Source organism: Pelecanus crispus, chromosome 3 (genome assembly GCF_030463565.1).
Source record: "Pelecanus crispus isolate bPelCri1 chromosome 3, bPelCri1.pri, whole genome shotgun sequence".
Taxonomy (NCBI): Eukaryota; Metazoa; Chordata; class Aves; order Pelecaniformes; family Pelecanidae; genus Pelecanus; species Pelecanus crispus.
The window spans coordinates 11,414,708-11,432,523 of NC_134645.1; the positions used below are offsets into that span (position 1 = coordinate 11,414,708).

Below are 17,816 nucleotides of genomic sequence, written 5' to 3' on the forward strand. Positions count from 1 at the left end.
ATTGCTCAAACAATGGTGGTAGAGGGCTTGGCCGCCCCCTAACATCAGTTTTGTGCTTGTGTCTCTCAGATGGAGTAAACAGTTTCTATTTGTGTGAGTTGAAATTACACTTCCTACCTTTTTATTCTGATTTTTTTTTTTTTTTTTAGGGGTTCACCTGCACAAATGAAGGTGCCTGTGTCTTATGGGCTTCTCTCAGGGTACAAAATTGACAGAGGCACCTCAGTTTCCATCTAAGTGCACAGGAAGCTTTCACATGGTAAAACGAAATGTAGAAATGAATTGGGTTTTCTTAAAAGTTGCTGCTGCTTGTACTTATATTGCTGTAGAAATTAAGCAGTTGATTAAGCAGGGTAAATTGAAAGTAGCCCTTTCTGCTTGAAGTTAAAATGCATACGTTTTTACATAATAAGATGGTATCTTTGGAATCTGATTTAACATAATGAGTTAGTGGTGGTGGTAGAGATAGGGGGAGGATTAGCAGTTTGTGCTGCCAGACAGGTATCTGGGAGCGTGTCTTAGGGAATACTTCCATTGTCCAGGCAAGTATTGCAGCATCTAACGTAACAGCTGTAGATCTTCCTCCTTTAGTGACTGATCCTACTTCCATTTAAGTTGGTAGCAAAAACCACCCACTCCCTTTTTGCAGGAACTGGATTGGACTGCTAACGAATGAAGCTAGACTTTGTGCATATTAAAATACCACTTTGATTTTTGTGTCAAGCTGATCTCTTTCTCTCTGAAGCTGATTAAAAACAAACGAAAAGAAACTTGCTAGCCGTAGGTACTTTGGGTTTTTCTGTCGGGTTTTGCCTGATGAAGCAGTCTTGAAGGGCATTAAATACGTCTGTAGGTGCCGATTTATTAAGAATTGTAATTCTGTTCCTTTATACACCTGCTCTTTTTAATGGGAAAGATGAAATAATGACAGTTTCTCAGTGTTTTGGTGGAAATAATAATATAAATAATCCAAGCACTTGAATTGTCTGCCTGAGAGGCATCAAGGAGTTTGAGATAATGTCCTAATATCAAGGAAAACCTCAAATTTCATATTCTAATTTTTTTTTTAGCTTCCATGAAGTACAACAGATCTTATGCAATATCTAGTCTGAAGGATTTTGCCATCATTTACACAAGCTGCTTTTATTTTTCCAATAAATAATTCATAGGGAAAAATTTTTTTTAGGAACTCTGACTTTTTTCACACTGATGTAAAACACTCCTGGCACAGTTCATCTCTGGCAGTGCTAACACTAGACAGGTGATCCAAAATACTTGTGACTATTTTTGCTTTTATGTAACATCTTAAAGTGTAATCTGTCAAGCAAGGAGAATGCAGTACTTTGTAAGTAGTCTTCTGGTGATCTACTTTCTATAAGGCCTGGGTAGCAAGAGAGACACTGTCTTTTAACTCAGCTTTATACATCTAACCAGCTCATGAGGAGACAGCTCCAGTTGCAACGGTTCCTGAACATGCACCCGCACACAAATCGGTGCCAGAAACAGCAGCTTTCAGTTACCAAGTCCAAAGATCAGGAGTGTTCCAAAGGAGAGAGCAAGGTCCAGCTTAAATGTAAGCAGGTTGGCAGTAAGCACAGATCTTTAGTGTAGATGAATCTTTTGCTAATTAATATTTGTAGAAAATGGAATTTGCCAATCTGAGAACAGCGCTCATTTTCTTCAGGGGGATATAATTGCATGTTTTCTGCCACTTGTTTTATTTCTAAACTTCCATCAGTCAGAGAAACTGTGCTGCCATGAAGAAGTGCCTGTTTTCTGTAAATGGAGAGAGACCCTCAACATGTGTTAGTTCTTTAATTCTTTTATAAACAAAGTCAATTTTTGTGTTTGCTGTAGTGGAGGCTTCAGGTTTGTTCAGCATTACTAGTGCAAACACTATAACAAAAAATAAGATAACAATGCTGACTGTTCAACACAAGTGGGGAAAGAAAGGCCTGTAAATGCAGTGCTAACTTTGCTGTTTGGTGTTCTGAACTGAACTCAACTGACGTTGAGCAAAACAGAGTCCAAAGCAAGTGTGTTTCTGGGAGACGGCAGAGGTTTTGTAGAAGAAATAGGCCTGTATGTCCTGCGTCTGTACAGCACAGATCACAGCAGGGTCCCTGCCCTCCATCTCATGGCTGTACAAGTATTAAAACAGTGTGTCATTGGGCAGAATAGAAACTGCACGGTGACATTTGCTTCACTCATGGCTCCTGATGAATGTGTCAGATGCTCGGTGTCATTGCAAAGTGGCCAGGAGGAGCTGTGAAGATGCGCTAGACCTGCAGCTGGGAGATTCCTCTGGCGCAAAGGGGAATTCCTGGGTGGGGAAGAGCTGATCTGAGGGGCATTTCCAAGGGAGAGCAGGGTTGGTCTCCAGGGGCATTGGGTGGCTGGCGGTACAGCCTCATCGGTCTTCAGAAATGGCTTCAAGTCATGACAAGGAGCAAGGTGGTTTGAAAGGACCGAAGAAGCTGTCAAGTCACCAGAGAGCAAGTTTTTTGTGTTCACGTGCCCCTTTGAGGGTGGAGGCTCGGCTAGCTCAAGTGAGACAGCAGTCACCACCACATCAGAGTGACTGTGGATTCAGGCTGCTGCAGTGATATTACAACCATGCTCAGAGTTCTGCGTTAGGCAAGTTCAAACCATTATTCTTCCAAATAAGGGGCCGGATTCAGTACTCTGCTTGGTACGTAAAACCGTAGGTGTTGCTATATAACATCTGAAGTTCCCAACCTATATAACCTGATCAGTGTTTTGAGGAGCAGTGGGCTTAAAGAGGAATTTCTCATTAATATTGCTCTGGAATTGAGTTTTAAGTGGCATTGAATGACATGAGTCTCAGTCTGTGTAATTATTAGGAGCCAAAGCCTGTTTACTTTGCTTTCGCACCCGTAAGATGTATTGGGTTTCATCCGACAGCTTCTGCTTCCAGTGAAGTTAGAATACAATTTTTATTCTTAATATAGTAGAATACAAAGAGAAAAGTGCAAATGTGGGTTGTTTTCTTTAAAGTTATTTTTAAAACTGGGCGGTATATGGAAGTAGCAGAAGAAAGAAGTTCCCTTTTCAAAGGAACCCTGAGTTGGTGGAAAGATCCAAACTCGCCCTAAAACTTGCTCGGATGATCTGTAACGAATAAAACTGTTTTCTTGATCCCAGATTTTCAATCCCCCCAGGAAACCCTTGTGCTGTTTGAGCCACACTCACCTTTAATGGAAATGTGACAATTATCAGCTGTTTTCTTACAGTTTCTTACAGTAGCCTGTCACATTAGTCTCTTAAAAACTCCTGTCGTGCCAGCCAGGCAATAAGGTTGAGTGAACTGCGCTATAGAAAGAACCACCCATGATTGGAGGTAAACTATGCGGATATATGTTGGGGTGGAGGTTGAAAGGAGCATGGAGGGCATATTTGAAGCAGACAGTGCAACTGCTACAGCAGGTCTGACTAGTTTGAGATGCCTAAAGGCAGCTTTGTCTTAAGTTCAGGTAGCTGCAAAATGAAGTTTTAAAACCTAATTCAGAAATACATCATCATCTTCCGGTGCCTCCACGAACTCTTTACTTTTCATGTGTTTTTACAGGCACTCTTTCACCCTTGGAAGAAGCATTTAATAGAATCATGTACACGTGCATGCATATAATTTGCATATTTTAAAAATATACATTTCATCAAGATAGGAGACTGGTGTTCATGCACAAACCACAGTGGTTTTTTTAAACAGTGGTAACATTTTGCTTTCTTATCGCTCTGTGCGTGTGTGCATGTGAGAGAGAAGTCACTCTATTTAAGCATTTTTTTTGTATAGCATGATTTGTTGCCGGTCGTTTTTTGTGCCTTCGCCTGTCCCTGTGTAGGAGGAGGGACTTAAACTTTATTAGTCTGTGCTGCGGTCAGGGCGATTTTGACCAGGACTACTTTCATGCTGGCTGTCCCAGGGGTACAATAACCTGCTTAGGTTACCCTCCTGTGATCTAGCTCACTCCGTCTCCTCCTACTCCATCTGTTTGGCAAAATTGGCTCTTCTAAACAACCCTTCCCCTTTCCTCCCCTAACTGAAGTATTCCAGAAATAACTTGCGAATGAATAGAAGAGAGAGAATATTTTCTGCGTGTGTAACATACAGTGTAAAGCTTCCTGTTGCTGCTGTGCTTCGCCTCGCTGGCAGTGGAACATACGTGATACATATGTGCTTTTAAAAAAAAACCACCTTAAAAAAGGGTTTTTTTAAATTCTGGGGAAAATCGGTGTAATACTGTCTTGGGTGAGGTGAATGGGTTGCGCCTGACTGAATATGAAATGAAGTTTAGGACATTTAGTTTTAGTTTCCTGATCTCTTCTCCTGTATTTTCCACTTCCAGTTTCTAAAGACTTCATTTGTGGTTAAGTTTGTTTGTTCCCTGTTAATTGACCTGTACTAAGCCTGCTTCGAAGTACAGGTTTAATACACGTGTTGCTAAAATATGCTATTAAAAGGGTGTCCCCATATAAGTTTAAATGATTTATTTGAGAATGTTTAAATTACTGTACATAAAAGTTAAGTGGATCCCATGGTGGCTGTTTTAAAGGGTATCGCTTTGGTGTAGTAGTTTTTGTTGTGAAATCAAGCAGGTGCCATGAAAAATGGGATCTCTTTCGTCTCTAACTCTTAGCTGTTACAGCTTGAGAATAGTTCAAGGCTGGCCAAAGTTCCCTTTATCAGTTTTCAGAAGGCTCCCTCGCTGGACGTGAAAACATGTGCTGTGTTTCAACAAACGCAAGAGCTTTAGTACACTGGACTGAAAGGCCAATAGTTATCATCTTGTCTAACATCACTTAACACCGTCTTAGCAAACTTTCATGTCAAACTTTAACTACCTTTTTTTTGTTTGTTTTCACTGGTGGTGGAGAAATGTCCAACAGCTTTTCCGCCTCTTTAAGGGAAACTTAGGGGTGAGTGGGTGCTTTTTCACAGAATATACTTGTTTGCAGGGCTGTGTTCATTTCATTTAAGTATAAATACTGAAAACTACTCATATGCTGCATAGCTGCTTTAAAAAACGCCAGGGAAACACCTTTGTTTTCTCTTCTTTTAACTCTCAGTAGCAAGAAACTGGTTAGCAAATAAAATCTGCAGGGCAGAAGCTAAAATGACTTGTCATTGCTGGGATGTATGTTGCATTTTGCAGTATACATTTCTTTAGAGGTTTTTTTTTTTCTCTCCTCTTCTTCCCCCCTGCCATTCGCTGCTTTTCAGTTTGACTGTGATAATTTATTCAACACTGTTTTCAGAGCAATAACCTACTTTTTGGTAAACCATTCAGTTCTTTCCACAGTAGCGTGGGTATTTTTTTTTCTCCCGTGTGTTTATTAAGGGTCTATGACAAGGGGGAAAAACAAGGTATCTTTGGGGAAAAGATGCTACGATACGCTTGAAAGCAAGGATTCAATCCAAGTAATTATACATACGCGAGAAAAACTCTTTCTTATTATGCACAAAGGGGTCTCGTCTCTCTTGGATGCACGCACAATTCTCATTAACCTTTGTAGGAATTATACACATCCAGTGAGGATGGGTCTACAACACTCAGTCCCTATGTAAGCTAAAAATACCAGCTAGACTGTGACATGCGTGCGCCAGTAGAGATGTCTTGTACAATATAACACAACGTTGCTGTAATCTATTGTTCAGAGCGACGTTGCAGGGGAGGAGGGATGTATAGCTGGTCTTGCTATTTCATCATTCTCCCTTAGAGTCTGACCAGTAGCATCTTGTCATTACAGGCGTGTAATTTTAGCAGTGAAAAGGGAACGTGTGTTTGCTAGCCTGTGTCACTTTCTGGTGGCCATGCTAGCTCTTTCAGATGGTTTTGAATTTAATTCACAAGTAAGGTGCCTCTTTTTAGCCAGCGGTTTCACTGTGCTGATGCCTGCTGGCTCTTTACTGGGAAGAAATGGAAGGCAGGCAGCTCTTGGCTGAATTGGGCCCTGAAGTGGTACACAGTAGTCTTAATTGCTGCAGCTCCACCGCTTGAGGAGATTATCTCCCTGGTTCTCCCAGTGCGGAGCTGTGCACACCAGCTCCCGTGTGGCTCCTTGCCCGCTGGCAGAGAGATTTCATCGTGCAGTGGTCCTGCTTGCGGGACCGGCATCTCCCGCTTCCAGGCAGCGAGGTCCAGAGCACCGGACTTGTGAAAAGAAACTATGATGTGGAGCAGGGGGAGCTTCTTGGCTGATCCCAGGAAGGCTTGTGCGTAGAAGCCCTCACATATTTTTCGGGTGACAACAAGCAGAGTCTGCTGAATAATCAGCTAATCACATAGTAGAGACCGAGGAGGTGGCCTAGTGCTGTGCCTGGTTTTATTTACTGCAGCTCTGATTTCCTACTACTGATGCCCAGGTGTGTAACGCAGCTCCTAGTCCTTGAGCTTTTGATATTGGCAGCAGAGCGGCTCAGCCCGTGTGTACACAGCACAGTGTAATTTGATTCATGCTTGGCAGGCCTGGCCGCTTCCTTAACGCTGCCACGTGGAGACCCGAATTTCAGAATAACCTCAGCCCAGCTCTTTGGGGTGGCTCTTTGAAGCACACAGTCTCAGCCAAGCTGATCCCTGGTGAGGAGGCTCCTGTGTGGTGGCACGGGCGCTCTTGTGAGCAGACGGTGCGTGCAGCCATCCTGGGGAAGGATGTAAAGAGGATTTGGCACAAAGGTGACCCGAGGAGAGGGCAGCTTTGCCATCTTGCTGAAAATCTCTCTCCGCCCAGTGACTAACCCTAACAAAACAGCTCCCAGCAGTGGGAAGGGGGAATCCTCCACCCCGGTCTGGCTCAAAGCAGGTACTGCTGGGGTTGGTGGTCAGCAGGGCCGTGTCTGCACCAGGCCTGCGAAGGGCTGAGGTGGTGTTAGCAGTCGCAGAAAGCTTGTTTCGTAAAACTTCCAGTTAAGGACAAGACCAGAAAAGGGCAGGCTGGGGTTTTGTTTGCATCTGCTGGGTGCCATTGTAAGGATGCTGATCGAAGTCCTGTCTGAAACAGAACATGTGAGAACATTTTGGCTGTATGAGACCTGTGAGACAGAAATTACTTCTGGGCAATCCAAACCTGTTCTTTTTTCCAGTAAAGACAACAGGCTTCCTGTACATGAATAAAACCCGTTTTGAATAGATGTTTTCTAGCCCCGGTATGTTACAAAGCTACATCCCACCTTTTGCTTCATACCAAAACGAAGTTGTCAGAGTTGCTCTGAGCTTTTGCTCTTGACTTCAGCCTTGCAGCTGGCTTGAAATACGCCTAGCTAGCTTTCCACGCACAGAACCTGCGCGGTCTTGTTCACCTTTTAATTCTGCCAGGGTAGTCTTTAATGGTTTAACGAGCTAACAAGTGCTCGTCTGATTTAAACTTGCATTACGTTCTGCTACCCTGATAGAATTCCTAATATTATAAACACCCTTAATAACATGGCTATAATCTAGAAAACCTGCTCTCCTTTTTCCAAACAATTACTTAATGAGGCAGTAATTTATTCTAAGCTATATTTATTGGAGCCCATTCCAGCTTTATCAGACATACTCTGTTTGGTGTGTGCAGTTAGTCAAAAACATTAAAATTGCTCCACTTCTTCCAAGGGAACATGTTACATTTAGCAAACTGACAGCATTAGAAACTGTTTCCAATTTAATAGAAGCATATGTTTCCTGCAAGACCTAACACACTACAGAGTCAGAGATTGCCTTAGACTGCGGCTTTGCATTTCTTTAGCGTGGTAAAAAGGAGCTGGAAACAAGGCAAAAGTGGAGTTTAGTCGTGTTTTTGGTTGTTTTGCTCGCTTTTGTTTTTCAGAGAGCCTTCTAGCAGGGCTTTGACGGGCTGCAAGTTTAAGAAACTATCAAGAAAGTAGTGTGGGCGGCACATGTAGAGCTCTCACTCGAAACACAGTTTCTGATCATTAACAAACAGCAAGAGCTTGCTTTGCCCTCTGGGCCTCAAATAGTACAGTATGCAACAAGGGAGAGCAGGCAAGGCACGAGGATGGAAACAGTAGGATCAGATTACAGTTTCAAAATATCGCTGGAACACGTTGGCTGGCGTTACACTATTGACTGGCTTTATAATTGCATTGCTTATTTGCTAGGGAAGGCTTCACCTTACTTTCTTAGGAACATGGACACTCCTTTGGGGACCTAGGGACTCCAGGCTCTGAGTACCAAAAAGTCAACCCCCACGAGAGCTGCATGACTTCAAATGCTCCTCAGATGAGAGTCTGAGCTTCCTCTGATGTCTTGTCTCCTGTTTGCCAGGAGGTTTCCTTGCACAATCCCTAACTAATTCCTGCTTAGATTAGCCTCTGAAAGTCACCTGCTGTGGTTTCCTTTCTTATTTCGATTTTAACTTGAGACTGGAAAAGACCCCTGTCACTCAGCTTGCTAACTGCTCTCCCCCAATCTTCACTTGTGGGTGCCTGAAGCGGGGGGCTAAGGCTGCATTTCTGTAGGAGAGGGAAGCTGCCTTTCTTGCTAAGTGCGGGAGTGGGGTGCTGAGCAGCTTTGCTTGCCTCTCTGCTGCTTCTGGAAGAGCTGAGGTTCACCTGTCCACCACAGGACGTGGGAAGAGTTAGGTCCATATAAAATATACGTGAGAAATACGCGCCACTTACGGTTACTGCTGGCACTGACAGCCTTGCAGTGAAGGCTTGCAAACATAAAAACAATTCCCTGTACTCTCTGGAAGCACAGAGCTACCCAGGAGGCCAATTTTTTGATATAGCTCTAAAGGAGAGTTTTGTAACTGCTTATTAAACCTATTTTTTTTTTAAAAAAAAAAAAAAAAAAAGGCTGCCAGAATTAATGTAACATGCAGCTGTCAGGGAAGACAAACCTGGTAAATGGGGAATGCCTGAGCACTGGGTCTGCAGAGGACAGAAACCCCAGCACAGCTCCATTCCCTGTACCTCTTGTCTAGGGTTGGGGGTTTTGTTTTCTAACTCATGTGTGACATGAGACCGAATTCTTACCAGGCGGCAGTTGTCAGGAGTCCTCTTTAGCCAAGCAACATGGATGTATTACACTCGAACAAGTAAAATCTGCGAATCTGCGTCAGATCCCGAGAAGCAGCCTTGCAAAAAAAAAAAAAAAAAAAAAAGAAAGAAAAACCCACACCACCCGTCAGTGTACAAATTGCGAGCCAGCTGTAGCATATTGAACGTAGCCGTGCGTTACTGCGTGGTACATGCTGTACTAACTCCCGGGGATGCTGCCGTGCCAGGATTTAAAGACCCTGGTGTCAATAGATGAAATCTTCGAGGAGGGGTGATTTTCCTCATACGGTGGCTGTCACCTCTGAAAGTCCATGTTGCTTATTTGCTTCAGTCCTGGAGTTAAACCCCAACACCTGGGCTGTTCAGCTTTCTTCCTTATTTTTAGCGAGGCTGGGAGAGGGTGCCAGATTTATACTGGCGTTCCCCTCCACTGTTTCTCTTCCTTTCCAACTTTGAATGGGAGGAGGATGCCTGTGCTCTCAGAGGGCAGGCCGGCTCCCAGCTGCCGGGGCAGGTTTGCTCTGCTTTGCCAGGATCCTGCAGGCCAAGGAGCATCGTTCTGCCGTGGGTGAGCCCATGGTCCTGCCCCGAGGGGGTCTTCCCGAGACGCGGCCGCGCTCCCTCTCTCTGCTGTGGCCTTGGGGATGTGGAAATGGGGACAGGGAGAGAGGTTTACCTGTTTGCCTCCGTAGCTCTAGGGGACAGATGCTTTGAAGTCATGGAGACTGGTTACAAGTTCAGGTGGTCCCTCAGGCTGGATCCAGCAGCACTGAAATGCCTCGCGGCAGCCCAGCCTACCTCTGCTAGCTCAGAGGATCTAGCACTCGTCTTGCCAGTTGAACCCAGTTGGCACAAAAGGCCTTTTTATTTTGGTCCTGCAGCTATCTATGCCAAATCCTGATCCTGCTGAAGTCAGTAACAAAACACTCATTGACTACTGTTGGGCCAGGATACAGCCAATGCAACCCTCAAGGATGAGGAGTGAGGGATGGAGGAGAGGAAAATAATATTTCATGTGCCAGAAGTGACACAGAAAGTGCTTGCGTAATTTACTGGATAGAGTCTCTGAGAAGCCCTGGTGAGGTTCGTTTACACCTGAGGTTTGGAAACTTTGTTTTGGGAATGAAATGTGCAAATTCAGTACTCTCTTTGCGGTTTGGGGGGCTTTTAGGGGGGGGATTTTGTGGGTGTGGGTTTTTTTTTTTTCTGCACGTGTGTGTGTGTGTGAAGTAGTGTTTTATTTTAATTCCTCTAAGTTGCCTTTTTCTTTCTCTCTCTCTCTTTTCTCCCTGTGGTTTTAATTACCCAAGATTTCAGAAAATAACCAGTCCTGCTTTAAACTCCACTTTTTGCATGAGCCCCTGCTGTTCACATCTCTCCTTCGGCTTTTGGCTGTGTGGGGAGGAATGGTTGCCTGTGGACTCTGGGGTTTGATGCTTTTACCTTTTTGAGCAACGTGGCGTTCGTTCTAAAAGTGAACCTCGCTGTATTAAGTTGTTCATCCCCTAGACCAACTGAAATGGTGGCATAAATACGTGAGTGGAAATGTAACTTCTTAAAGATCCCTTTCTGCTGTCCCTCTTGGTGTTTGGTTCCTCTTTCTTTTTTTTGCTTCCTGTCTGCCTTGATGAGCGGGGAGGGACTATTGGGTTGTGGAATTGATTTCCAAGAAAAGCCCTCAGTCTTGAGAGACATTTTAAACTAAACTGTTAAAAGCCTTTGAGAATAAACATTAAAGGGTATTTTTATTATTGGTGAGATAACCAAATCACTTATTCCCCTCCATTTTTATATATCCAGTGCCTCCCTATGCCAAACTCCCAATTGTTAAAGACTTCAAAAATAGTCCAGGAGTGACAAGGTATAACGTCTTAAGTACAATCAATAAATACAATACTTGTCTCACGATGTGCACGTACCTCTGTCCTCTGGAGAGCGAAGGATTCGTCACTAAGTGGGCTCAGAGACATAGTCAGGCATTGCACAAGCTTTTCTGTGTTTAATCGATGACGGTTGACTCCAGAGAACCACCCGCTCCAGGCTGATTATCTCTTCTGCTGAGCCCCAACTGCATTTTTTTCCAGCTCTGTCTGAAGAGCATGCAGAGCCAATAAAAGGAAGCTAAATGACATGCAAATGAAAAAAATATATATTACTTTTGTTTTTCAATTAAGAAAAGCCAACTCCCAAACAATGTGAGTGTTTCTCTGGCTCTGAGGCGCGTGCAATCACCCTAAATGGGCAAAAAAGCAAGTTGAATCTTTCTCAGCAACAATGGTTCAGCTTTTGGGTCTGGGTCTTCCAGAGCTGGAACCAGCTGGTGGATGATATTGGGGAAGATCTCCAAGTAACTCTCCCCCGCCCCAGTCCCTGGATAAATGCAGTTTTTCCATTGCTTTTCTTCAGCTTTCTGGTTCCATGTACCTAAGTAACATTGAAAACTAACTTGCATACCAAAAACCCTGCAACACCCTTTATTAAAACAACAACAAAAAACTTTGTGACATCCCATCTCAACTCTTAATGCTTGGCCCCAAAATGACATTTGCTGGCAGATGGATGGAAATGCAGCAGAAATACATCTGGCTGGGATTGCTGCTCAGCCAAAATAGATGCACGAAAGACCCTCCATGGATGTGACCCTTGGTCGCTGCCTGCCCAGTCTTGCCTTTTGGTGGGTTGCTGTTGTCTGGCTGTCCCTATTACGGCCATATGACTTGGTAGGCCAGCTCTGTCTTCTGACGCTTGGGAGGGTGTGAGTGTATCTCATTTTGTACTGATCTTTGGCCAACCCAGTCTGTAAGTTTGGCATTTTCACTTTCCCAGCAGGAGCTTTGGCTGGAAAGGCTAGGAGCAAAGTTTTTGAGATGAATAGAACTGAACCAGATCAAATGTTGGCATTGTACAGCTTGCTTTTTTTTTTTTTTTTCCTTTAAGATGTTGTTCAGTATCTTAAGACATACAAAATTGATCTCTGTCATGGAGGCATGAGACTTGGTTGAAGGAGGGAAGAGATGGTTTGAACTGTAAAGAACACACAGGCAACGTTGTCTTAAGCTGTGGTGGTCAGAAACTATAAAATTCCTTTTTGGAGATCTAGAGAAGGTCTTGCAAGCCTGAAGCCTGTCTGTTTTTACCAGCTCTATCAGTTGGTCTAAAAAGATACCACCTCCTTGCTTTGCTTAGAATGAATAAAGTGATTTATGGAAACTGGAGGAAGCTGTTTTTACAATTCCCATTTACATGGCAGAGGAGAATGGGATAAATTAAAACTATAAAGGTGAGAGTCTAGAGGTGCTCATCTGAGCCCCCTGTTTTGGGGAATAAAACCCCCTTGCTTAGGCTGGCATCCTGCTTTGCCGCTTTAGTAGTTAAACTTGCTTCAGAGAGCGTTTCTGGGCAAAAAGGAAACTGAAAGCTGCGCTGAAAAGCTAGTAGGTGAAATTGGGAGTTGCCTGATCTATTTTATCTTTTTAAAGGACAAGCTCTGAACCAACCTAGGTAACAATCGAGTGAAATGTGAAAGCTTGACAGTCATACATACAGGAAACATTGAATCATTTCTAAGCTTCCTGGAAAATGACGTAGCAAGGGTATTGTTGTGTTTACTAATGATGATCCCATAGCTCTTACCCATCAGCTTGAGAAATGTCTTAACTACCAGCACCTCAATCTTGTATGCAAATGGGCTCAGTTGGGTTCATTCGAAATGCCTGCCAATGTCCCCTGATAATAATAATTAATAATCAAGCACAGGGAACGGAGCGTGGCCACCCGAATGTCTGTTTTCTTTATCATGGTGAAAAAAGGTTTGCCTTGTGCAGTGAATATTTTTATACATTCCTTGCAGAGCCTGACAAACTTCAAAATTCTTCTAGTCCCCAAGCCATTTTAAAATTTCTCCTTTAAATAGAGCATTGCGGAAGGAGCATTGGTATGTCTTTAGGACAGAGTCTGTCTTTTTTCAGGGGGAGGAGATAGTAGGAAGGGATGGAAAGCTGCTAGCTCTCCTCCTAATCGATCGCTGCTTTGAAAATGTGCTGGACTTGGGCAGGGGTTTTGATTCTTGCTAGCCCGGTCCTCCCTTTCTTGCTCTATCTGTCCAAAGTGGAAGGAATTGTGTCTGTCATGAACATTTCAACAGCAACCTGCCCCCCCCTCACACCCCACACCCACGTGCACAGCTCTGGAGTAGTCCATGGAAGTGACACTAGGGAGCAGAGAAAAACCAGACTTCGGCAGTAGTGCTAAATTTCAGAGGTTTTGTTCACCCGAGATTCCAGGCGCGGGGATCGCTGGTAGCTGGCCAAGGAGCTTGGATGGCAGCCTACCCGTTCCTCAGCTCTGCTCAGCTTGCTCCCTCCCCTTGCCTTTCTTTTTTTAATTGCATAATATGCTAGGAAATGATCTGGATTTGGGACTTATTTTTAACCAGAAGAGGCTCACTTCACCCAATCTGATTTTGGATTTAACATCCAGCAAATGCTTTCTGAAGCTCTTTTCTTCTTGCATTGAAACCCTGACTTCTTTTGCCCCCTCTCCTGCTTCACAAGGGCCCTTTGCTTTTAAGTGTTTGTCAGACATTCTTGGGGATGTTTGCAAGTCCTTAGCTGCTGCGGGACCAATGTATGATGATCAAATTGTTGTTGGACCTGCTTGGTGCAGTCATTTCGCAGGCGTGGATCCTGTTGGGGGAACTGGGAATTGTACTCAAATAAGGAAGGCGAGTTTTGTCTCCTAGACGATAGCTAGGTGATAGCTACATAATAAAGCTCATATGAGAGGAGTCAGGTTTGGGGTTAAAAATCTATTTCTATGCCTGTTACAACTTCTCTCTGGGTAGCTGGGGCTGGAAAGATCTTCCACTTTTTAAAAAAAAAAAATTAGGCAGAAGTCTTCATGCCATTTTATTAGCATTTTTTTGTTAAATGGAGGGAGGGATGAACCGGGGCTGTCCGTGATCCTATTAAAAGGGCAACTAGTTTAGCGCTCCAGTGCCTCACCACTCTACCCGGGGAAAATGAGATCGGAAGGCCAAACGTTTGCCCTAAGATGTGGAAGCAGGCCAAGCTTTTAAACTAAAGAAGAATAGATTTAGACTAGACATAAGGAAGAAATTTTTTACAATGAGGGTGGTGAAGCACTGGCACAGGTTGCCCAGAGAGGTAGTGGAGGCCCCATCCCTAGAAACATTCAGGGTCAGGTTGGATGGGGCTCTGAGCAACCTGATCTGGTTAAAGCTGTCCCTGCTCACTGCAGGGGGTTTGGGCTAGATGACCTCTAGAGGTCCCTTCCAACCCAAAGCATTCTATGATTCAAGCGCGGGGTGCGGCTCTGCAGTGCCTGTGATCCGCAGGATCCCTGTTTCCGCAGGACTTTTCCTCAGCTGATTTGATGCAGCCCATGGGACAGGCAAGTGAAGTGTAGTAACAGCCTCTGCTCCTTCTAGTTTTGATTTAGATGTGATAAAATAGCTTGTCTGGTAAACTGTGTCCATGCAGGTAGCGGGGGAGAGAGTCAGAGGGAACCTGCCATCTCACAAGCACTGAAAGAAGTGTCTGTCACAGGGACCGTGCTGTTTCACCCAAGTAATCGTGGATATTTCAACAAACCAAACCCTGGCTACTCACCGAAGAGGGGTGGTGGTGTGGGGCAGAGCGTTGCTGACCCTAAAGCTCTCCCCATTCAGATGCATAACATTAGGTTGCGCCTCTGTCACAGAACAGCGATTCCTTCATGCCTTTGTGTTTGGGGGGATCTTCATGTCACAAAAATAATGGTGACAAAATGAGGCTGGGACTGTGCTGTGTAGAGGATCGTTTCCAGGTGCTCTGAAACATCCTGGAAGATACAGCACCAGGGATTGAACTGTCCTACTTACTCTTAGCTCAGAAATGATTTATGATGCAGGGCAAGTTTGGTAAAATTCCCTTTGTTTCCTTCTTCAAAATCTGCCATCTGACCAGGAGAAAAGTGCATGCATTTATGCTGATTTTTGTTCGTTAGAAAGCCCTACGGCATTCTTTTGTTCTCAAATGAAACCTGACATGGATGTAGTCCTGAGTGAGGGACACGCTTTGATGGGAGGGAGGAGAAGACAAATGGTGCATCTGGAGCAATGCATCCTTGCTCTGGTGCAAAAACTATTCTGTCTGCAGCTAGCAAGATCCTGGAAGTCTTACCAGAGGAAGCAAAAGCTGCTGGCATTGCCTTAGCCAGGCAGCAGCTGAGGAAAGGATTTCAAACACTGCCCTGTGAAAATACTTCCTGCACCCAGAAGAGCAGGGGGTGAGCGCGCAGCCCACCCCAGCCCTCTGCCAGAGATGCCATTGCTTCACGCGCAGGTGGGGACGCAGAGCATCCCCCCCAGCGCAAGGGGCAGGCAGGGCCTGTGTTCCCAGGTGGATTCTGGGTGTGGGCGTAGGGGTGCTCCCTGGGGGCCCGGTTCCTGGAGCGGGGTGCTCAACACTTCAGGAGACACCAAACTCCTTCGAAGCTTTCTGAGGCAGATGCCCCCATCCTCAAACTGGGATCCAGGCATTGTCAGGATTGAAGGCCCTGGCTGCAGCAGCGGAGTGTAGTGTAGAGAATGGTCTTGCTGATTAGACTAAAAGACGTGACGGATCTTCTTCTTCATCTGTAATTTTTCTAATTCTGAGTGTAATAATTGCATTTTCTGCTCTAGTAGTTTAGTCCTTATGTGATCAGTTAAATAAACCCATGAGGTCAGATATGCATATATCCGGGTGTGCTAAAGGGTTGAATCTCGCGAGTTCACCGGGAAGATTTCTCTCAGTATACAATTGCTTGAGCCTCGCTCCCCTTCCCCCCGTGAACATGCTTTTGAATAAAAAGGGAAATTCACTTTAAGAACCTCGCTGTATTACATTTGTATTCCCAGGCATAGTACTGCATCAGTCAGGAAATTTAAGGGAACGTTCAATATAGTATCTGTAGCTTGTGCACCTATGTGCAGATATTTGGGGACCATATGCTTAACATATGCAAGAGTGAAATTTGCTGCCAAGTGCGCAAGGGCTTGAGTTTTATAGATGCTGAATTCCTGTTTGGAATTTACCAGCATAGCCCTGCTTAAACACAACGGACCAGAGCACTGCGTTAAGGAGGCTTCTGCTTCCTTATCACGCTGCTGTGGGCCAAGAGCGAGTTATTTGTGTGGACATATTTCCACTTGTGACTGTTGGGGGTAAGCGAGGAGGGGACAGAGCAGCCAATCTGTCCACGCCATGTGTGCAAGGGACTCGGTGGACTCGGGTAGTGATTCAGGCGGGAAGAACAGGCTTCAAGCTTTGCTGGCTTCATCGGTCTCTTCTCTTTCCTTTCAGATATATGTTGGGGAAAGGAGGAAAGCGGAAGTTTGACGAGCATGAAGATGGGTTGGAAGGCAAAGTGGTGTCTCCTACTGACGGTCCCTCTAAGGTGTCTTACACCTTACAGCGTCAGACTATCTTCAACATTTCCCTTATGAAACTTTATAACCACAGGCCATTAACCGAGCCAAGCTTGCAAAAGACAGTTTTAATTAACAACATGTTGAGGCGAATCCAGGAAGAACTCAAACAAGAAGGCAGCTTGAGGCCTGTGTTCGTGACCGCTTCGCAGCCCGCCGACCCTCTCAGCGACAATTTCCGCGAGGCCCAGCCGGCGTTCAGCCATCTCGCCTCCCAGCCCCTTCTCCCCACTGACTTCGTAAGCACTACGCCCCTGGAGTCTTGCCTCACCCCAGCCTCTTTGCTCGAGGACGACACTTTTTGCACTTCCCCGACTGTCCAGCACGATGGTCCGACAAAACCACCACCTCCTGCTCTCCAACCAGTAAAGGACAGCTTCTCTTCAGCCTTGGACGAAATCGAGGAGCTTTGTCCAGCACCTACCTCCGCAGAGGCAGTAGCAGCCGAAACAGCAGCTGATGACTCTAAAGACCACCCCAGCGAGTCCAACGTTCAGAAGCCCGAGGGCCTCCCAGAGAGCAGAACGGCCGAATCGAAACTCATGGACTCGCTACCTGGCAACTTTGAGATAACAACTTCCACAGGTTTCCTCACAGACTTGACCCTGGATGACATTCTGTTCGCTGACATTGATACGTCCATGTATGATTTTGACCCCTGCACATCTGCCACAGGGGCTGCCTCAAAAATGGCTCCTGTCTCAGCAGATGAGCTCCTAAAAACTCTCGCTCCATACAGCAGTCAACCAGTAACTCCAAATCAGCCTTTCAAAATGGACCTTACAGAACTGGATCACATCATGGAAGTGCTTGTTGGGTCTTAAAATATAGAAATATAGCAACTTTTTTTTTTTTTTTTTTTTTTTTTTAGGATTTTAATTTTAAGTACCAGTATATACACTTGGTAGTATTTCCATAGTCCCTCCCACCCCTGATTCACAGCACTGTGCATGCGTCCTTGCTTGCCTTTTTTGAAAAGAAAAGGATCACACTAGTTTTTGCTTCAAGCAGAGTTGGAGTGCCTTCATCCATGTATGACCACTTCTAATGTATTTTTTTTAAAGTGGTTCCTCAAGGAAGACCGAATATCCTGGTATAGGAAAGAATATGTATTGTAGACAATGTTATGTTATTACAAAAAAAGAAAAAAAAAAAAGAAAAAAAAATTGTAAAAGCTAAGCACAAGGATTATGTTGGGGAAAGCTGTAAATTGCATGTGCATATTTGTCTATTTTTTCTATAAGTTTTATTGCAAGAGGTAAAAAATTTTATTATTTAGATAATCTCAATACCATTTTAGCCCTGTATAGGTTGACTTAGCAATTC

The 17,816-nt window shown here is 44.6% G+C and overlaps 1 protein-coding gene across 1 annotated transcript in view; it reads left to right on the forward strand.

Moving 5' to 3' along the window:
* SERTAD2 (SERTA domain containing 2) overlaps positions 1-17,314 on the forward strand; it is an 80,362-nt gene extending 63,048 nt beyond the window's left edge. The window contains exon 2 of the mRNA XM_075708034.1: positions 16,366-17,314. Within this exon, the coding sequence (XP_075564149.1) occupies positions 16,370-17,314 (945 nt within the window). The 5' untranslated portion in view covers positions 16,366-16,369. The remainder of the gene's footprint in view (positions 1-16,365) is intronic.
* Positions 17,315-17,816: the final 502 nt, after the last annotated feature.